At 48.5% G+C, this 22,254-nt stretch overlaps 1 protein-coding gene across 1 annotated transcript in view; it reads right to left on the bottom strand.

The window, feature by feature from the left end:
* Positions 1–653: 653 nt before the first annotated feature.
* ABLIM3 (actin binding LIM protein family member 3) overlaps positions 654–22,254 on the bottom strand; it is a 140,957-nt gene continuing 119,356 nt past the window's right edge. Inside the window, exons 11-24 of the mRNA XM_049785177.1 lie at positions 20,464–20,619; positions 18,991–19,020; positions 18,484–18,613; positions 17,863–17,961; positions 16,848–16,895; positions 15,094–15,228; positions 12,771–12,835; positions 10,868–11,015; positions 9,546–9,575; positions 8,942–9,000; positions 7,088–7,148; positions 5,540–6,117; positions 2,411–2,672; positions 654–1,965 (exon numbers count right to left, since the gene is read on the bottom strand). Coding sequence (XP_049641134.1) covers positions 5,999–6,117; positions 7,088–7,148; positions 8,942–9,000; positions 9,546–9,575; positions 10,868–11,015; positions 12,771–12,835; positions 15,094–15,228; positions 16,848–16,895; positions 17,863–17,961; positions 18,484–18,613; positions 18,991–19,020; positions 20,464–20,619 — 1,080 coding nt within the window. The 3' untranslated portion in view covers positions 654–1,965; positions 2,411–2,672; positions 5,540–5,998. The remainder of the gene's footprint in view (positions 1,966–2,410; positions 2,673–5,539; positions 6,118–7,087; positions 7,149–8,941; positions 9,001–9,545; positions 9,576–10,867; positions 11,016–12,770; positions 12,836–15,093; positions 15,229–16,847; positions 16,896–17,862; positions 17,962–18,483; positions 18,614–18,990; positions 19,021–20,463; positions 20,620–22,254) is intronic.

A 22,254-nucleotide genomic window follows, 5' to 3' on the forward strand; every position in this document is an offset into this window, starting at 1 on the left:
CTGGACCCACAATAGATTCAGCAACAGGCAGGTCTGAGGACAAAAGCCAAGGTATTGAAGGTGATTGCTCGAGCTGTTGAATTGAATAACTCTGCACCCTGGCTTTCCAGTTGTGCATGACAGTATGTGCTCTCATTGTTGAAGCCTTCTCTGAAGAAGGCTCTTTTTACTTGCAGCTAAAAAACCTCTAACTGACTAGAATGTACATGTTGGTCTCAGTCAGACTGGAGTTGGCTCCTAGCTCCACTGTGCAGCTCTGTACTCCCCTCAATGCTGTTTTCTCAATCATGAAAGGAGATGAGAGCAGTGGTGACTTCTCAGGTTGTTAGAGAAGCTTAAATGGCAATGTAAGCACAGAACCTGGCACATTTCTGGCACTTAACAACATGGAACTATTAAAACTGCTATTATCAACCAATCACAGACCCATATTTATTGTATTATTCCAACATTCTTTATAATCTTGTAGAACCCCTCATATTCTGGGAACTAATCTGAGTGATGCTTACTTCATCAAACACTTTTATTTTACTTGAAGGAGAAGCTGAGGAAAGGCAGAGCTCTTTCCAGCCTTGTTGTTGAAAATGTGCCTGGATTAGCCTCTGTCCATTCACTCCTTTTCACTCATACTAGAAACAAACAGGACACAGGTCTAGATTGAATTATATGGTTTTATGGGAAACCAAAAATATCCAACAACAATAACAAAAGCTCTTTAATTTTGCCAAACTTTAACCAGTGATTATGAGGCAGTGTCAAAGACTGGTCTGGCTGGGACATTTTGAAAGGGTCAGGAAAGTTGAAAAGACATTGGCCAAAAAGAAGAGTTGTAGAGAGAATTGACATTTGAGAGTAGGGTACATAGACCTCCCTGCCAGGCTCACATCTGTCACCCTTTTACAATAGTTTCCTTCCAGTTTATACAGGTCTTTCTTGAACTTTGCTCAAAATGCAATATCCTCCAGAAAGCTTTCCTTGGTTTGCACCAATGATTTGTATAGCTATGTCACACACTTCTCAAGCCCTCTTCTACCACTTTCTATTTTACAACCAACATATCTGAGTACAGTCTTAGGAGACCCATCATTAGCTGAGATGTCCCCAGACCAGTGCCCATATCAACCTAACCATCCTAATGTTCTCCCACCCCCATCCGGTGGTCAATAGACAGCAGGTGCTCAGTGAAGTGCTGTTGAAGTCAGTTCTACACTTGTCAGTTGACATTGCCAGCCTCTTGAGACTCATAACTGTTATTTCTAACATCTTCATACTTTCTCCAGAACTTCAAGGCACCTCCAAGAAGAAATAGACCCCCATCAAACACCACCCACTTGGGTTGAAGGTTTGGGAAGGGAAGATGGTTCCACTATCACCACGGTTCAGAAGGCAAGGAGGCAGGAAAGGCAGTCACTGGGGTAAACTCAGGTTGACCATGAGCAGAGTTGGTCAACGCTTCATTGTGGAATCTCATGAGCAGCCATTCTGAAAGCCACCCTCCGCCCACACAAGAGATATGGTCAGCTTTACAATGGGAGTTGAAAAAAGGGGGAACTCTGGTTGGATCACCTGCTATTCCAGGGCCCAACAGGTATAGGAAAATAAGAACCTGGCTCTAGCCCAGATCAACTTCAGATGGGTGGTTGGAAGTTGTGTGTCTGGTTGGTTGGTTGGAGCTCTGGTGGCAGCATTAGCCCTGTGGTGTGTTGAGTTGTCAGGCACATAGACTGTGGTAAGGCTGAAGAATACAGGCTGCAATGATGGGCCTCTCCTTGGGAGGGGATGGGATATGAAGTGCACAGGCAGTGAGAGAGGGATTCCAAATAGTCCTTCAGCTCCATTAAAGCCCTTCTCCCTCCTGAATTCTCCTCATCCTGCTGGTCGTTGGTATGAAGAGGACAGTTGGAGGTTGTGCAGGGAAGGGAGATGCCTTTCCTTTCCTCTTATACCATGAGCTTGCTTTAGACCCTTTGAAGTAGAATCATGAACTGCAGAGAGGCCAGTTTCCTTGCTCCTCTCTTGGGTAAGGAGATCTAGGGCTCCCCTTTCATGCTGCGGCATCCATGGGGAGCTCTCAGATCCTAAATGAGGGTGATGGGAAAGTTCTTTATGGGCTCTCAGAGGTGTTCTGTGGCTTGGAGAGATGCCTGTGGATACTCCCATGAGAGGGCCCCTCTGGGGCCAATTAAGGATGACAACTGCAGTCACCACTGACCCTGAAGAGCAGAAGACAGGGCCACAAAGCAAATAGAAGGGAGACTTCTTCAGGCACTCCTTGAAGAAAGAGAGTTGGGCCTCGAGGATGCAAGTTAGGAGAGGTGTTTCAGTATAAAAGGATCCCCACTAAAGGATATGCATCCCTTCCCACACCCCAGAGCACTTAAAAAAGAGAAAATAAGGAGCGTAAAAATACCTGGCTGACATGGGCTGGCCTGGCACTCTAGTAAAGCAAGTCTCATGGCAGGCAGCATGCCCCATTACACAGGAGAGGACTATACAGAGCTTCAGTAGAGATCTGATGTGTTTCTTTATAGAAATGCAAGGTATTTATCAACTTCTGTCTAGAACAGCCGGGCTTGCTTCTTTAGTTCATTCCTTTTCCAGAGGGCCAGCCGGTCAAACTCAGAGATGGTCATGCCGAAGACTTGGTAGAACTCTTCCTGGGACAGGTGGCGCTAGAAGGATGGCAGTGGAGAGAGGGGGACAGCCTGAGGCTGAGGAAAAGGCAAGTACAGTGCAAGGCAGAAGGAGCTGTGCCATGGGTTCCCAGTGTATCCTGGCTCGGTGCCCACCAGCCCTTGGAAGTGCATGTGTGAGGGCTGTGTGCTGAATGGGCCAACGCATGAACCACTGTTTTCTTAGAGGAGCCTGTGGGGCTGGGTTGGTGGGAAGCATTTCTTAGCTCAGGAGGAACTTGGGTCTTACTCAGGGCCCCTGGTGTACCCTCCTCCAGGAAGGGCTATGATCCTTTTGGGAAGAAAGAGAAGGCACGTCCAAGATCTGAGGGTGTATTTTTGATAACTAGTATATATAAAATATAGTGCAATTTATGTTTATTTTTTTGGTTTTGGGCCTATATCTGGCAATGTCCAGTCCTTATTCCTGGTTCTGTGTGCAGGAATCATTTCTGGTGGGTCTCAGGGAATGATCTATGTGGGGTGTTGGGCATTGAACCTAGTGGGCTGCATGTAAGACAAGCACCTTACCTGATGCTCTACAGCCTCTATTTCTATTTTTTTTTTTGTTTTTGGGCCACACCCGGCGGTGCTCAGGGGTCACTCCTGGCTGTCTGCTCAGAAATAGCTCCTGGCAGGCACAGGGGACCATTTGGGACACTGGGATTCGAACCAACCACCTTAGGTCCTGGATCGGCTGCTTGCAAGGCAAGCGCCGCTGTGCTATCTCTCCGGGCCCTCGATTTCTATTTTTAACAAATTATTTGCAGGACTGCTCTTAAAACTCATCAATGAAAACAAGTTATTATTCACTTTTCCACCCACAACCATACCTTTTTATCTCTTCCATAACTCTGTTATAGAAAGAAACATTGCCTGGAATTTCAGGTAGGTTTTCCCTTCCTATTTCTGCCAAGCAGCCTTAGAATGACTCCACTGTGCAAAGCTTCTGAAGTGAGAAATAAATAGTTGCATTTAGGTGAAGGGTGACTGAATGGTTATTTTACCCTTTTTGCAACTAAAAAGTTTCAAAATTAAAATTATATCTTTAATTCTGATAAGCTATCTCTGGATAACGTATTCTGGAGGTGACCTGCTGCTCGATGCCTGTGAATTGAAACAGAGGAGATTTGAAGAGAACTATGTTCACAGCCCTGTGGTAACGAGCCAGTTCTCTGGCATGTTCTTGCTATGAATTCATCGTCTGGCCACATTCCCTAAACTCTAAGCAAAGGTGGCTTTTGACAGATAGTATTGGCTGATAGTGAACTTGAGTTGATTTTTTTCAGTACTTAATAGTATTTAATGATTCTGATAATCCTATGCATTGATGATTTATAAATGTACTTGCATGTTAATCCTTTTAAACACCCTAAAAGCCAGTAATTATTTCTATCCGATTAAAATGTGAGAAGTCAGAACCCAAAGCAGAGAATTAACATGACTGATTTCACCAAATGGGGCAGGAGAACGAGCAGGAATAAGTAACAACAGCTGAAGCAGAAGTCTGGGCCTTCTGACTTGCAAATGTAGGTTACTCTCACTGCTCCTCAGGGATGATCTAATAAAAAATTCATTGAAAAGTCATCAAAGATAAAAATAGCAAATACACCCCATCAATTTCTCAGACTCAAAAATTTTCAAGAATTTAACACCAAAAAAAAAAAAAGAATTTAACACCTTTGTTTCATCTAGCTCACTGATGGAAGTATTTCAGGATAAACCCTGGTTCGTAATGGCGAACCTATGGCATGCAATTAAGATATGCGGCATGTGCCACATAGTTTTTAGACACTAAAATCTTGTTATTAAGGTTTAATTGACGTGCTGGCACTTTTGAGGAAATTCTTTGGTTTTGTGCGGCAGTTTGGGCACTCGGGCTCAAAAGGTTAGCCATCAATGCCTAGGAGAACACTTTAAGGAAGGAGATGAACCTTCTTTTCTCTCCTTTCTAAAAGGATAAAGGGCATCTCCTTTCTGCCCTGAATTCTCTCTTCCTTGAGTCCTCACTGCCAGCTCTGCTGCAGGGGAATCTGCATGCATGACTTCAGACAAGTTCATTGATTCCACTAGTCCTCAGTTTCCTGACCTGAGACATGTGCGCATAATAGCACTCACCTCCCTGAGAGCACCAAAGAGCACCCAGGACCACAGAGACTTTTCTGTGCCCATCACAATGTAATCTAACTCCTGCTGCCTTGACTTTATCTGGCCTATTGTCCACTGAATATTTTCTGCTGTCCACCAGCACACCAGGCACTCTGCAGGCTGTGTCCTCACACTTGACCCTGGCTCAGCCCCTTCAAGTCTTTGCTCACATGTCTATTTCCAGAGAGATGTGGTCTAAGCAACTTATTTCAAAGTACTCTTCACATTACAACATCTAGCCTCACTATCCTTCAACCCATTGCGACTTCTTATGTGTGTTATTTATGAACTGCCTTGTCATTTAGAATGTCACCCAGAGGGCAACTTCCCTGTCATAGTCCTTCCAAATCCCCACCTAACTGATAAGTCTGTATTAGCCAGCCCACACATGGCAGGTTCAAAGCTGCACACCAGGAATCTGGCTCACTTGTCCAGGTCACTATGCAGGTGCTGGCTTCTGCTTGGCCCCTCACAAAGCCAGTTCCATGTTTCTCATAAAGTAGGTGGAGAACCCAACCTCACTGTCCATTGTGGAAGCCTCTGCCCTGGTGGGAGCACAGTGTGGCCAAACCTTCATGCTAACTAAATTGAGGAAGTAGCAGGGAACAGCAGGGAACACTTTTGAGTCAAAGACACTGGGCATGTCACATGCCTCCCATCCCTGTCTGGGTGAGATCAGCCACTTTTCAATGTCCTCAAGCCCAAAGGTTTAGACCTACCTCTAAGCGGGTCCGGTCCACATCCTTGGGGAGTCGGCTTCTTCCTCTTGTGGTGACCAACAGCAGTTCATATGGGTAGATCTAAGGAGAAAGATGGGCACAGAGTGCACATTTTGTTCAGGCACAATTGGTGCCTGGGTTCCCCCCTATGCAGAAATGGCACAAGAGTCAGTCTGGAGGTGGGGCTATGCTGCCCCTCCTGGCGTGACCTGTGAGACTCAAGGCACCTCCTATCAAAAGACAGGTTCTCAAGTCCACAACACACCAGGGTCAAGTTGGGTGACATTTGTCATTAATGTGGGCACAAGGTCTCCCAGATGTGTGTAATATCTGGGAATAAATCAGCATCTGGATCATCAATAAGGCATCTAGAGAGCTATTGGATTTCAGCAGGTGAGAGGTATGGTGGGATCTGGGATGGGGAGCTGGTGAGACTGAACATGCCATAGGAGTCGGGGGCTATGATCTAGATTTTCTTCCTCCTATAGATCTTGCTGCAGCTCCTGCTGGTCCCCAAATGTAGTGGCTCCCCAGGTCCCGAAACCCCAAAGGGCTCTGCATCACCTTTACCTTGTACTCTGTCAAGAGAAAACACACAGAGAGAACAACCATGAGGGCACAGCCACATCCAGCCCTGGAGAGTAAGGATTATGGGCACTGATTTGAGCATATATGTGTGTGTGTGTGTGTGTGTGTGTGTGTGTGTGTGTGTGTGTGTGTGTGTCTCGAAGGCACTTCTGAGGAAGAGTGGGAGTAAGAAATCTGATGGCAATGGCGATTGGGCCAGTAAGCAAGACAAGTAAGGCACATGGGCACTTGTCTGGAACACATCAAGCCCAGCTTTTTTTTTTTTTTGGTTTTTGGGCCACACCCAGCGGTGCTCAGGGGTTACTCCTGGCTGTCTGCTCAGAAATAGCTCCTGGCAGGCACGGGGGACCATATGGGACACCGGGATTCGAACCAACCACCTTTGGTCCTGGATCGGCTGCTTGCAAGGCAAATGCCGCTATGCTATCTCTCCGGGTCCAAGCCCAGCTTTGATCCCAGAACCCAGAGATAGGTTCCCCTGAGCCCCACTAGGGGCTCTGAGTATCGAGCCAGGAGTAAGCCCTGAAAATTGATGGGTGTGTTCCAAAAACCAAAAGAGTGAATAAAAATAAAAGAAAACTCTGATGATAAAACTGGACAAGATCTTTCATGCTTAGTAGAATCTGCAGAGCTGCGATGTGGGCCAGGCCTCTTGCCCGAGTGACTGTAGAAGCTGGTGGAGGTTGATGGGCCTGTTTCCCAGGGAAGTGTGAGGGAAACAGCATGCACCTGTACAACGTTCTCTTCCCAGGTGGCAGCCACTTCTCCCAGCCTGCAGCATCCATTCTTAGGATGGAGTTCAGAGGAGTTTGGGCCAAAAGATGTGCCTTGGGGTGGGGTGGGTGGGTGGGTGATGTTGGGAATGGGAAGTGAGAGTGAGTCTGAACATATGCTTTGGCCAGTCCCCAGCCCTGGGGCAGGTCACTACTTTCCAAAAGTCCAGTGCAGTGCTATACTCACCTCGCATGCCCCAATTGACAGCGTTCATGCTGTCATAGTGGAAGAGGTCTGCGCTGGGTGTCTGTGGGGGTGACAGGGTAAATACAGGGATGAGGGGCCTGAGGACAGTGCTCAGCCTCCCAGAGCAGCACCCAACATCTCTAGCAAAAGCCCAATGCTGAGGACTCTGCCCAGTCCCATTGTGGGGGGACTGAACCGAGTGCCAAGAGCTGAGATACTAAGTCCTGTGCTCACATCCAACACAGGAGACATGCAGCCCTCTCTTGTATTGCCCAGTGTCCACTTTCTCTGCCCCCAGACTGGAACCTGCCCTTGTCTCAAATTCCCAATTTCCCTCCCTTCCCCTGCTCAAAGTTGCCTCCCCTTAATAGTCCACAGCATTTTTATATTCTCTACAATTGGGTTTGCTAATTGTTTGCTCCTTGTTTTTCCCATCTCCCCATGAGATCTTAGGCTCTAAAGGAGCAGGTCTCTTTGTTCTCTGTCAGGGCATAAATCTTTGGTGCACCCATACCAGTACCTGCATATACACACAAGATTTTCAACATACATCTGCTACAGAGTGTAGAGGGAGGGCTGAGTATGCTGGGATGACCTCTGTGTGGTCTTAGCACAAGCTCTTCCTCCCAGTAGCCTGGTGAGTTCTCTCTGAAATCGCTGCCCAAAGGGCCCATTGCCTGCCCTGGTTCCTCTGTGCTATCCAATCTACACAGTGGCTGAAGTTCCCGCCTATCAGTCAGATCACCTAGTATGCCTCAGCAGACACTGCCAAGCTTTTGCCCATGGACTAAAGTGCTGGATAGCTCTCTTTCCACAGTTCTGCCTGGCCCACCCTGGGCACTCTGGCTCTGGCACATTATGGCCTTCTGTTAGTTATGTGTGTTCTAAGCCCTTCTCTGGATAGCTTCTGCTGGTCCAGCAGCAAGGCACTGTGTGTTCCCAGGCTGAAGTCTCACTCCTCCTCTTTCTATGTCTACCCATCTTTACCTTGTATGATTTTTTGTGGAAGCTGTATCTTCAGCTAGAATGTGAGGCCACGGAGCAGCTTTATTTCCTGTGGCTAGAATATTATAGTACTTACTGAGCAGGTGCTTTGTAAATATTCATTGGTCTCACAGTCCCTGCCCTTCCCCTGGTTTATCTGTCACATAACTTCTCCCTGTAAGGGGACACGTTTATGTCCCCTCACAACCCCCACACCAGCCTGGGCTACTGTCACCTGACAGTTTCATTAGCTGCAGGGCCATGTCTCCTGGAGCTGGGCACACAGGTGGAGACTGTGAGGGTTAGTGGCCTAGGTTTAACAGCTTGAGAATGTTCCCCTATGTCTCTCTGAAGATTATAATAATGTAATGTAATGTAATGTAATACAATACAATACAATATAATATAATATAATATAATATAATATAATAAATATAATATAATAAATAATATAATATAATATAATATAATATAATAACATCTTCCTCCACAAAGTAGAATGAACAAAAGAAACTCCTTTTATTCAAAACTAGACAGCATGAAGGATTTAAGATCAGGACTGGGCTGGGAGAGCCACATCCTTTGGCTATTGGGTTAGGAGCCTAAACGACTCAGTGCTTGGAGGTCCTCAGCACAGGTCCCCTCCTTCTGTAAACAGGATCATGGCAAGAAAAGTTTTTGCATTGGTTCTACAAGTTGCCCCTCTGCAAGTCCCAAGGTCTTTGTCTAGGCATCATCCCTAGTGGTCACTGCAGCAATGATCAAAGGCTAGGATTGTTGGCATCTTCTGGGCCATGTTATCCACATGCTGGCATGCACAATGCCATACACATGCTCCCATGCACACATAATACACACATGTTCACTTACCCTGTGCAGTCCATTTCTTCTATAGGCAGGCAGGGAGGCTGATTTGGAGATGAGGGGATCTGAAAAGAAGCAATTAAATGATAGCAAGAAGCTCTAAGTCAGGGCTCCCTCTCTCTAATGTCCCTCTGCAACCCAATCCCTCGGCAGGAGCACCTGAGGCATCTAGCCCTTTCCTCTGCTCCTCTGCATTGTCTAAGAGGTATCTTCCCTGTAGAATTCTAGGCACACAGGAAGCAGCAGCCACTCTCCAGGCTTCTGGCTTCACCCTGTACTCTCTCCCCAATGGCTAAGTGCCTATGCCTGGCCATGGGGCCTTTTACAGAGGCCTGGAGTTGAGGCAGGTCAAGCTCAGAGCTAGCCAGGCAGGTTTCCCTGAAGTTGAGAGAGGTACCGGCCTCTATGTTCCCTCCACTAAGTCTCACGCCGTTGGTAACGCTGGTTTCGGAATTCAAAACTGAAGCCAACTAACTGCCAACTGGACAGAATGAAGAATTAAGATCAGGATTGGGCTAGGAGAGCCATATCCTCTGACTGTCACTGTGCCTGCTGCAGCTCTGGCCCTCACAGGTCATAAAAGGCTGAGGGCAAGATGGGCAGAACATACCGCTATCAGCCAGGTAGTGTGACCGAGGGGCTGCAAGAGAGGAAAGCAGAGATCAGCAGTGTTTGGTGCAGGCAGACAGTTCCCAGGTTACCAACATGACTGGCAGAGAGAAGGACTCCTGTTTTCACCCTCCTTGTGCACTCCCTGGTCATCTTCATTTGTGCCTAATCCCATAGTCCCTCCCCCCAGTACTCTATAGCTCATATAGCAGGGGCTCTATAGCTCATAGACCTTTGAAAGGATGAGACGTGAGAGCCTCCCAAAGCTTTCACAGAGCCCAGGGCCAGGGGCTATAAACATAGTCACAGCTCTCATACCATCCTGGCTCTGTCACAGGTAGGTGTTAGCTCCTACAGAGTACTTGGTCAGGCTTCAGGGGCTGGAGATATGGCAAGTAGAAAAGGCACGTGCCTTGCAAGCAGCTGAGCCAGGCTCAATTCTGGTAAATCATATGGTTCCTTGAGATCAGAGTCAGAAGTAAGACCTGAGCAACCTTGAGTGTGGTCTAAACACCAAACCAAAACAATCAAACAAACAGAAACAACCCCAAAAAGAAGAAAAAAAATGATACTTCAGTTTTCTCATCTGCCCAACAAGAAGGTATCTATAGTATCGTTAAGAATATAGGATACAATATAGTAAGATTCTACCAGCTTGAGGCCTGACACAGAACAAATAAACTTGCCATTGTGGCATTTAGGATCTAGTCTTGTGAAGAGGGAAAAACTTGGAGTCACCCTACCATAGTCTGCACAGGCTTTCTGATCTTGGCTAGTGGCTTAACCTCAGGTCAATAAAGGGGGTGGGAATAATCCGTTTATACTGTCATCCTCTGTGAGAAATAAAAGTGACAGTATGTTGACTAATGTGGGTAGAATATTATAATAGATGATTATATCAGTGCATATGACCCAAGTACTATCAGGCACTGGTAGGATTTCATGGCAGGACTGAATCCCCCAAGGGTAAGAGAGGAAGCAGGAAGCACATTGTGTGTGTCCAGGAATAGGAGGGTCTTGCAATGGGAGATTTTCTGGGCAAAATGCCTGACCAAGTCTCACTATTCCAAGAAGAGTCATTTTTTCCTGAGCCATTCAGACCCCTTGAAGATGATTTTCTTTTATACAAAACCTGAATGGCAATCATAGAAGTGTTATAGAAGCTTATAGAAGTGTTCCAGAAGCAGAGGAGAGGCTGGATGCAGAAGCTGGGCTTTCTTAGTGACCCTGTCCCAGTCCCAAGTCATATCTGTGCTCTATCAGGGAAAGGCGGAAGATGGAGAGGAAAGAAAGAGTCGCGTGTCGCGCCTCCGGCAAGCTCACAGCCATTGAGTGTCATGTCGTAGCCAGCCATGTGCAAGGCTTCTCGGCTGCTTGTGGAGCTCCGAGGCGGAGTCCAGGGATCAGCATAGGAGCTGGACCGGGCCTTCATTTCTTCCTTCAGGATCAGCCGGCCAATCCCACTCTGGAGCTGAGATGAGAGGGAAAGATCAAATTAGAGGGAAACAAGATCACGCATCAGTGGGTTTTAAGAAAATAAAAGACATTATTGTAATAACACCCACAGACAATAGAGATGAGGGCTGGAAGGACCGGCCCATGATTTGAAGCTTACCACAAAGAGTGAGTTCAGTTAGAAAAATAACTATACTGACATCTATCATGACAATGGTAGTGAGTGAGAGAAATAGAATGCCTGTCTCCAATACAGGCAAGGGGTAGGGGAGGAAGGAGTTGTGGGGGCATTGGTGAATGGAAGGTTGCACTGGTGAAGGGGGGGGTGTTCTTTTTATGACTGAAGCCCCACTACAAACATGTTTATAATCATGGTACTTAAATAAAGATATTTAAAAAAAATAAAGGGAACATGCAATAACTTCCCACCCTGGAAAAAATGAATAAAAAAATAAAAATAGAGGGAATCAAGAGAACTCAGAAACAAGATGGGATCACCTCAGGAAAGGTTCAATGATAGATCAGTTGACTCAGTGACCCTCTCGGGCCCTGTGTTATTGGCAGCCTCCAGCATTTCCTGGGTAACTTTCTTTTCCTTCCCTAAGTAGACCAGGAAATGTGCACACACCTATGCATGAGGGAAGTCCAGGTTTCATCCCTCATGGCCATCTAAGCACTTCTGGGAGTCAAACCAAAGCACTGATATGAGAGAGGGCTCAGAATGGTGCCAGGTGTGATCCACTCCCTCCTATCCCTCACCCTAACAAAAAAGAGAAGAAAATAGATCCAGACAATGACCCAGGGTTGCATTTGCTCTGAATCCAGTGACAGGTTCAATAATGGCAGATGGCTCCAGATTCATATTGGAATCACTGGCACCACCTCTTAATTTTATGCAAATTTCACAGCAGATAAAACTAACCCATTAAAGGGAGCATCCATTCAAAAATGCCCATGCACTAAATTTAGTACATTCTGGATCTGGGAGACCACTGTTACTATCCATTTCTAAACCATGTGTCACCCACCCACCCACCAAAGGAAGACCTGTACCATAGCACTCACTCCTAAATTTCCTTCCTTCAGGTTAATCATCTATCTGTATTCTGTCCCTCTAGATTTTCTGGTTCTGAAGATTTCACTTAAATGAAATTAGAAAGTAGGTGGACGTCTGTGCCTCGCTTCTTCCACTAAGCACAATGCTTTTGAGGCTCAATCATAACATTTGAACTACTTAAACCTTTTGGACACTGTAAACAACTGTTTACTTTTAGTCTTAAAAGTGTGCTTCTCAATATTATTGTCAACAATATGTAAGCCACTATGATCAAAATAAAAATTTATATTAAAAAAAAAGTGTGTTTCTCAGTTTTCAGTTATCCCAAGAATATAGCTGGGAGTGGAATTGCTTAGTCATATTGGAAGACTGCTAACCTATTTCCCAGCAGTGCCACTTTTTATACCCACAATCAGCGTCAATGAGGTGCTGCCACCATCTTGTCCCTGCATGACATAACCCCTACGAGTAAGGGCAATACAAAGGCAAGCCAGTACCAAAGGAAAGAGAGACTTTTCCTGATGGCAATTTTTTGGGAAGCTGGTTCAAGCCATACCTGAAGTGAATATTACCATCTAGTGTTTCAGTTAAGTAAAGCCCAACATGTCCTTTTTCTATTTGAAATAAACATGAGGTTGGTTCTGAAACTTGCAAATGAAATAATTATTGGTAAAAGATTATGTGAACATCTTGTTTAGTGGGTAACCTGCTCACCTTGTGCATGCTGCGGTCAAAATCATCTTCTTCTCCACCAGATGAGAATCTTCTGGCTCGGGGCACTACGGAGAGAGAGCTAGGATCAGCTCCAGCACACCCATCCCACTCAGGCTTCCCTGGAGTGAGGGTACAGAGCGGGCAGTAGAGCTAAGAGGAGAGAGTTCCTTAGTCTCTGGAACACTCTAGCTGAGAGTCCCCTAAACACAGTGGAATGAGGTCCCACACCCACACCCCCTGGCATTATCTCAACCTGCTACTTATTCTCTCTGCCCTCTTGAGTAGGGAGGGTAGGGGAAGGGACTATGTAGAGCTAAAGGCCTGAGTGTTGGGACTGATTGCAGAGAAGTTTCTTTCTGCCAGGAGAAGGAGGTGAGTCTTGGCCTACATCTCTCATCCTGTCATGGCAAGGACAGGCCACCTAAGGGCATAGGATATGCCCTAGTGACATTTGTCAGCTCTACTTCCACTATGTCACAAGCCGAGGTACACGCAAAGCCTATCATGCATGCCACAGAAGGCCTGGCTCTGCCTAAGACACTCAGCTGGATTTTTTATTTTTGTTTTTGGGACACACCTGGCAGCACTCCTGCACTCAGAAATTGCTCCTGGCAGACTCAGGGGGCTATATGGGATGCTGGGGATTGAACCCAGGTCCGTCCTGGGTAGGCCACATGCCAGGCAAATTCAACTGCTGTGCTATGCTCTGGCTCCTCAGCTAGATTTTATTTCTGATGACTCTACCTTGCAGTTTTGGAGCACCTCAGGGCACTGCCTAGCACCCACTATGTTGAGGTCTTGTTGTTTCCTCCTCCCAAAGTGATACGTTCTTTGAGAGGAAGGCAGGGATCCTCCCTAAGTCCTAAGGATGGACATTGAGTCAGTACAGGGGTGCACTACTCAGGTGGAGCCGAATGGGAGACACGGCCGGGATGTCTGATTGGTGGCACGTGCAGGGCCAGCCAGACCTTCCATTTCCCATTCCCTCTCTCCCATCCTCTGCATCATGCTCCACTCTCCAGCTCAAGTGTTTTGGGATTGTGGTCACACTCGGTGGTGCTCAGGGGTTACTCCTGGCTCTGAGCTCAGAAATCCCTCCTGGCAGGCTCAGGGGACCATATGGGATGCCAGGAATTGAACCCAGGTCCATTCTGGGTTGGCTGCATGCAAGGCAAATGCCTTACCTCTGTACTATTGCTTCGGCCCCTCAAGTGTTCTTTTAAAGACACAAATTTGCTAGTGTCACTATGGTGGTGGCTTTGCACTATTTAGAATCCAGACCCAAATCTTTCCCTCAGTGCATTGATATTGGGCCTTTCCAGCTCCTGATTCCCTGTAGCATCCCACATAAAACTTGCCTTTCCTCCTGTGCAAGTGTTACCAGTCTGATCTGTGCATCTGCTTCTGCCTTTCCCAAGACCACTGGGCCTGCATCTGGGACTTTGGTTATAGTGAAGCCATTTAGGTTACACCTTATTTTACCTAAAACAAAGATCATCCCTGGTTTCTTTATATCTGATTGTTTATTGTTGGTAGAGGCCTTTGGATTGGTCCTCATATTGCCTTCTAATTAGATGTCTCTTGATTGGCTCCTTTGGTTTTCCTGTTAAAAAGATGTTTCCCCATTGCCTCCACACCTTCCTTTTCCCACTCCTCTCGAGACTGGGCTTTGTTTTTCCCAATACAGGCTGCTTTGGAGGCTGCATCTAGGTTTGTGTTCCACGTGGTGGAGCACTAGCTTGTGGTGAACAGCTTGCGGTGTTAGTTTCTGGCCTGCCATTTCTTCCCAACCTGTGTGTGAATTATTGCCTGTGTGGGAGCTGCTGCTGGACTTATGTCTCTTGTCCTACTCAGACTTGGGGCATGGGGATCCCTCTCCATCTCTGGGGATTGTGGAACATACCCACGATTTCACAGTTTACAACTTGATTCACCCAAAACAAAGATTGTTTTATATGTAAACCTGGGTGGGACAGGCTCAGGATAGCCTGAGCTATCTGCCCCACTCAGTAAAACAGTGCTGGCAGGCAGCTTGGAGGGGACATGAGGTAGAAGACTGCCAGACTACACATGCTTCATCCATAGCCTGCTCTGGATTATTACATCTGTGACCTTTCTTTAGACTCATTCACCTGGGCTTGGAGATAGGGCACGTGGGGTGATGTTATAGGTAGGGACATTGTCTGTTTGTTCTTCAGGGTCCCTCCAGTGCCTTCCAGCCTTCCATAGGCTCAGCACATGTCTGCTTAGTGCACTAAGGAATGAGCAGTCCTGGGCTGTGTGCGACAGTGCACTGTTACTGCTCCCCTTTGGTGCAAGCTACCTTTAGGCGACCCGTGATAGGTCCAGAAGTCAGATTCCGCAGCATAGTATGGGTCTGGGGAGTAGGCTGGGCTGTACTTGGAGGTCTGGCTGATGTCCTCACTTGTTTTGCTTTTGGTGGCTGTTGACAGATCACCTGGAGAGGACCCGAAAAGACAGCGTCAGGGATGAGGGCACCCTAGACACTGATCCTGTCTCTGCCCAGGGCATGGAGGCCACTCAGAGGCTAGGTGCTAGATCTTGGAGCATATAAACTAGAGAGGCAGTGGGCCAAGGCCCTACTGAGCAGGGGAGGAAAGGTCTATCCCACACCCACAGAGCTAGTTAGAACTGGAGCAAACCATAACTCAGGGTGGCTCCCTCCATGCTCCATAGGCTCCAGGTGTGTGCTCCTAAATGAACCTGAAAGCCATGGCTCCTCCTGTAAGTTCTGAGAGGTTCCCTGAGCCCACCTCATGCAGCTGCCTGCAGACCAGCCAGGCTTCAGTGAAACCTGCTGGGCAGGACAAAGGAAAGCAGAGTTGGGTCGCCTCCTCTCCCCGAAATGTCCATCCAAAAACTAGTCTTCATGAAGAACTAGCACTGGATGGGGCATCAGTACCCTAAACTTTAGGCTCTCCTTGCTACTTAACCCAGCTGGAACATTGAAAAAAAAAACTATGCCCTTCTCTGCTTCAATTTCCTCATCTGAGAGGGACAACACTGGGCTGATGGCTCAGGTGCCTTCCAGATTCCCAGGCCTTCTCTGAAGTCTACAGTATGGTTCTAGTTAAACTCACGACAGGAGCCAGCACTTATGGGCAGAGCCTTGACCTGAGACCTGGGGGTATGGATTGGGCAAATAGACAACCCCATTTCTGAGGAAGGAGTTCTATGGAGAAATTCAATACTCCTGGAAGTAGGCAGTCCCTCTACCCAAGGCCTTTGTTTATACCTGCCAGTACTCTTTGGATCTGGAAATCCCCTCTCCTTTTTCATCCTCCTGCACCCCAAACTATTCTCAAGCCTGCCCCCGAGCTGCCCTCCAAACCCACCAACAATAATCATGCAGTCATGAGAACTTGGGTCCTGAGGCTTGGCCACATGGCGGTCTCCACGGCCACCTTTAGATGTCTTCACATCACTCAGAACCAGACTGACCCTGGAAGCCCATCCTTATATCAACTTGGACCCAAGTCAGGGGCTCTGTGCCTGCTTCTCTGTTCATTCAGACCCAAGGCACAGGCGAGTACCACACAGGAGATTCACTCCTCACAGAAACAGGGTGCTCGTTTGACTGAGCAAGAATGGTGAGAGTGCAGCATGGGAGGCTTGGGGGCTAACATACTGAGAACAGGAGAAATCAGAGATGAAGCTGCTCATGGTGTAGTTTCTTAGGCCACACTCTCAGGGACCTAGTGGACAGGGTAGGGCACAGGCCATTGACTTGCCTAATGGGCCTCTTACACCATTCCTGAAGGCATGGCACAAGGGGGTGGACGAGGGAGGGAATGAAGGAGTTGGCACATCCTTTCTCCCGGTGTTGCTCACAGCAGTCCAGGTTGGCACGCCAGGGGTTTCTCCAACAGAATTGGGAAAACCAGACAGCAGGGGAGGTGGGGGGAGAGGAGGATGTCTAAGAGGACTGAGGACATGTGCGCCTTCGTTCTGCTGCAGTTACACTCTTCTCCATGACACCCTGTAACTGGCCATCAAGCTGCAGCTCTGTGTACAGGTGAACTCCCTCCCACACTGCCTCCAACCAACCATACATACCTTGTCGTTTGTAGATCGGGGGTTTCCGGTAGATGTTGCTCTCTCCAGCTGCCAGACAGCGGGAGGAGAAAAGAGAGAAGGGGTGTGAGGAGAGGGGAGACAGAAGAGGAGACAGCAGTCAGTCAGCTGATTTTAGAGGTCAGTATGCTTACCCAGGGGTGCACTGCCTTTGCCCCACTCCTAGCCTCTCGCATTAGGTCTGAGAGGCAGGGATAAGGTGCATGCTATAGAGGAAGGGTCTGGGATGGAGAGCAGAAGGTGGTCATGCAAGTTCTGGGGAGGTGTAGTCTGCAGGCCTCATGCAGAAGGACAGCCCATCCAGCCCCTCAGTCCTCTGGCCCTGCCTCCCTTCTTGCACAGTCCCTGGATGCCGTCGCTGGGCATCCATGGTCATGTCCTTTCACCCCTCCCAGCCAGCATGGGTCCTTTCTGGAGCAGCTGAGAAGGGAACCTAGGCTGTGATGTGTGCCATACCTACCTTTCACTGAGTCAGGGTTTCCATGGTGATGAAAGGGATCAAACTTAGATCTACCACATGTTGGCAAGAGTACTACCACTGAGCTCTGTCCCAGCCCTTGCCTACCCCTCCCACCCCACACCTCCGGCTTTTTCCTAAGTCTGAATATAAACACCAAGAAGGCAGGATCTGGGCTGGGTTGAATGGTGTTAAACTGTAGAGCCCAGAAAATAGACTCTGCAGAGGAAGCAGTGGGAACTCAGGGAAGATGAGTATCTGGTTTCAGTCCCTTGAGTTCTAAGGCAAAGCCTGTTCCCTTCTGCCCAGTTGCTACTGCATTCTTCACAGCCCGAGCTGTTCAGGAGCTTCTCCTGGAGGTTAAGAGGGTGGGGGTAGGACCTAAGGATCAGGGGCATGTTGAGTTGCAGGCTGTGGTATAGGGGTGCTGATTGGTGCAGGAGAGACCCCCAGGAACTGCTATTCAGTGCAACATAGGTGCCCGAAATCCCCCCACCCCGCCAGCATGCACTCATGCTGGCATTCCCAGCTGCGGCCTACCTGGGATGTGAAAGTGCTTGGGAGCCTGGTAAGAGGTTGGTGTGGAAGACCTGACATCTAACTGGCTATGGTATGGAGAGCTCCGGCCACTCTCGGGCCCTGGAGCATGCATACCCAAGAGGAGAGAGGCACAGAAAGAAGAGATGTTAGAGAGAGAAAGGTCAGGGTGGAGGTGACTAACGACAACAGGCAGCCTAGTGGTGGCTCTGTCTGCACAGACTGGGCCCTTGTTTTCTTGCATCACCACAAAGTTCCTTTCTCCAAGAAGCCCAAACTCAGTGAGAGTTGCTGAGCTCCAGGAAGACTTGTTTACCCCAGAGTGACCCTTCCACTGATGTCATCCAGTCAAGCACTGATGTGCCCTCCCCTCTGGATGTCCCCATCTGCTGCCCATCATCCCTTCTCCACACCACCCTGCAGTGAGGTCTTTTGGGCTTAGCAGGGACAGCAAGTCCCCCCAGAGGAGACCTCAGACTTGCAGATGAGCTGAAAGGAAATGGAGGGAAATTGGACCTTCCCTCTAGCAGGGTTCTGGGTATTGTCCCCTGGCTCCTACAGCCCATGCTGTGTGTGTGTGTGTGTGTGTGTGTGTGTGTGTGTGTGTGTGTGTGTGTTGCTTACCAGAGCGGTAGTAGTGGTGAGGTGAGCGGGAGAAGGTGGGGGACATTCCCTGTCGGCTGTAGGTGGGGGAGTCGATGTATCCAGGGCTGGAGGCCCGCCTCTGCCGGAGGTCCAGATTCTCATAGATGTCCTGGGAAGGATCAGAAGGGTGTGAGGCACACTAGAAGGGTGGAGGTGACAGCAATAGGGAGGCAGATTCCAGGAGCTGAGTTTGGTGTTTCTGGGAACTCAGAGAATTCCCCCTGGCTGCAGATTTTTTCCCTGGGTCCCTCATTCCTGGCTCAGCTCCTGAGGACCAAAACATCACAGACAAGCAGGGAGTGCCTGACAAGGGAGAAAGGGGTCACCAGGGTCTCCTCAGCCTTTTCTTTATTCTGTGCCACCATGGAGTCAATGCTCCTGGCTCTCTTGTTCTTGGTTCTGATTTGGGGAGCACCTGGCAAGGGTCCAGCCTTCTTGGGAAAGCTTGGGAAGAGGCACAAAGGGTCTCAGAACCATGGTAATTACCTGGGAGTAGGGGGATAAGGTTCCCAGCGACTTAGAGGTACAGAGTTCGAAGGCAGCCATGGAAGAAGCAGGAGAGAAAAGAGAGGGGAACAGATAATGTTACAGGGTCTAACAGAAACCCTCCAGGACAGCACCCCCTCAAACAATAGGCTTCAGTGTTGGGAGGAAAGCAGGCTTCCTCCTCCAAGAAGGAAACACAGCCGGGGGGAATGTAGGTCATGGCTGCCAAAAGCCTCCCCCTTAAGCCCACTTAGGTCCCTGCCCCTCTGTGGCTCATTGTAGCACAGGGCCCAAGGCAGGGCAAGAGTCAGGGCTGGGATTGTTGGTTGAGTAAGGAACATCCTATCTCAAGAGGACGCCATCCCCTCTCCTGTGCATCGGGTCGGTCTGAATTGTTCACCCAGTGTTGACAGTGGCTTCCAGTATGTCCAAGAAACAGGAGGTAGGAAGGCTCCAGCCACGGATGCTGTTGGCTCAGGATGCATGATCCTTCTGGGGAGCCTATGTGGCCTCAGGGCCATCACCACCTGCCCCTCCAAAAGCAAACTTTCTGCCTGTGATGAGTTGAGTGGTGTCATTGCTCTAAACACAGTGCACAGAGCATAGGTGACAGAAAGAGAGCCCACCAGCCTCCAAGGGCCAGAGGACCCTGGGCCGGGAACTCAACCTGGGCGGGCCACATGCAAGGCAAATGCCCTATCCGCTGTACTATAGAGCTCTGACCCATATCCCAACTGCTGGCAGCTCCTAGACTTTCCGCTATGAGTGGTGGAAGCCCCCATTCTGCCCATAGGGGGCGCTGCTCCCTAGGTCTAGAGCAGGGTTGGCGACAAGTTGGACACAAAGAGCCACAATTTTAAACTGTGAGAGTCAGAGAGCCGCACCACGCAGTGACCTGCCAAAATGGACACTCACACAAGAGCATCTAATTTTAACAATAATCTATTCAACACATAATGCATTTTGCCATTTTGAGTGAGGGTCAAAATCCTGCAGTGATGGTGAGGGTGTGCTGCGTCCTCCACACTAAGAACTCACGGCCAGATGTGACCCAACATGTGACACACGGGTCCCCAGCTCGCTGGCCCGTGCAGTTGTTTCCGAGGGATGGGAGATGGGAGGACGCAGCCTCGGAGATCTCTCCTCAGAGGTCCCTCCTCAGAAGCAGCAGAACAAAATCCAAACTTGGCAAAGAGCCACAATATACGAAATAATGATAAGAAGCAAAGAGCCGCATTCATTTTGGCCGGGAGCCGCATGTGGCTCGAGAGCCGCGTGTTCACTATCCCTGGTCTAGAGGGTGAAAATCCTAGTGGTGTAACCAAGTTCCAGTTTTCAAGGAGGTCCAGATTTTGGGGGCATCTCCTTCCCGATTTGGAACTGTCTGGGGGCCTACCATGTGGATGAAGGGACTGAGGACCCCCACAGGGCTGCCTCTCCCCCAGCAGCTCTGGAGAGGGTGAGCCGTGGTACCTCTCCATAGCCACACCGCTCCAACATCTCGTCAGACGTGTATCTGGAATGAGGTTCGTAGGAAATGAGGTCGGGGCGTTGAACCTCGTAGATGGACTTGACCTTGGGGAGGGCTGCCAGGTCTCTGTAATTAAGGATCTCGTTATCCACCTTGGCCTGGGGAAGAGTGGAACAGAAGGAGAGAAGCAGAAAGGTAAGAGGGACAGGACAGAGGGAACAGAAAGAGGCTTAGGGAAGTGGCTCTCCAGGTGGGAAGACAGGCGTGAGCGGCCACAGGGCCACAAGACAGCTGGAAGCGCAACAGGCCGCATAGATACTCTGTTCTCCACGAGGAGCACCTTCTGCAAAGTTCAAGCATCAGAGGCCGCTGTGTGCCAGTATTTTTTTTCATTTTTTTCTTTATTTAAACATCTTGATTACATAAATGATTATGATTAGGTTTCAGTCATGTAAAGAACACCCCCTTCACCAGTGCAACATTCCCACCACCAATGTCCCAAATCTCCCTCCATCCCACCCCACCCCCACCTGTACTCCAGACAGGCTTTCCAGTTCTCTCATTCATTCACATGATTATGGTAGTTCTCTGTGTAGTTATTTCTATAGCTGTACTCACCACTCTTTGTGATGAGCTTCATGAAGTGAGCTGGTGTGTGCCAGTATTATCCCAATTTTCCTGACCAGGAGACCAGGCTTAGAATTCTAGGCCTTACATTGCATCACCTGTAGGTCTGAATCCAGCCTGAGCTACACAATCTGAAGTGGGGACCACAGCCAGAAGGTTCCCACCACAGCTTCTGTGCCACTCTATCCAGGACAGCCAACTGCAGCCAACTTCGGGGTATTCTGCTTAGGAGCCAGACTCTGCCCTAAATCCCTAAAGTTGGTTCCTCCCTACTACTACAAGACTGATGCGAGGCAACAGTGCTGAGTAAGGCCCAGACAAATGACTAAACTTGTCAGGGTTACACAGCAAATAAGCAGAAAACCAAAATTCACACCTAGGCAGTCTAAACTGAAAGCCTGTTCTGTTCCCTCTAGGAGCTTCTCTACTAGCTCCCAGGGATAAGGATCCCCCATCTCACTGCAGTCAGAGGTCACACTCAGAAGGCTTTATCAAGCAGGGTATCTGCATTCTGCCTACTGTATCTCTACCTAAGAGCCTCCATCTGCTGCATCTCTACCTCCTGCTCACCTCTAGGGTGTCTTCCCTCTAGAAAAACTTGGCAAACAGCTTGCCCTGTCCTGCAACTGGGCAGTCTCTTGTTTCCTAAAGCCACATAAAGTTTTCTCTTGGGACCTCAACATTTGCTGTATTTTGCGTTATCCTCCTAAGGTCCCCCCAGGCCTGGGTGGCCAGATGAATCTCTGTCTTGACTGTTCAAAGAATGGCTTCTCTAGAGAGGTTAGAAGCACTGATATTAGCAACCTGGAGTGGACAGAAGGCTCAGTTGGCTAAAAAAAATGCCTTGCATACAGGAGGGTTGGGTTTGAGCCCTGGATTCAGCCCTGAGTTCAGGAAAAGAACACTTTTACACCCAAACTTTCATCTGTATAATGCTCCTCACTACCTGAAACTATCTGATCTTATGTTTTTGTTGGAGAAGGATTTAGGGCAGAGTCTGGCTCCTAAGCAGAATACCCCGATGTTGGCTGCAGTTGACTGTCCTGGATAGAGTGGCCTTTACTGTCTTTAAAATTTGCATTTCTAGGATCCCCATCTTTCATCTTTGATCCTGGGATTTCTCTAACCGATCTCCAGTTTTCTTCCCTTGCCCAATTTTGAAGCTC

This window comes from Suncus etruscus, chromosome 12 (assembly GCF_024139225.1).
Source record: "Suncus etruscus isolate mSunEtr1 chromosome 12, mSunEtr1.pri.cur, whole genome shotgun sequence".
Classification (NCBI taxonomy): Eukaryota; Metazoa; Chordata; class Mammalia; order Eulipotyphla; family Soricidae; genus Suncus; species Suncus etruscus.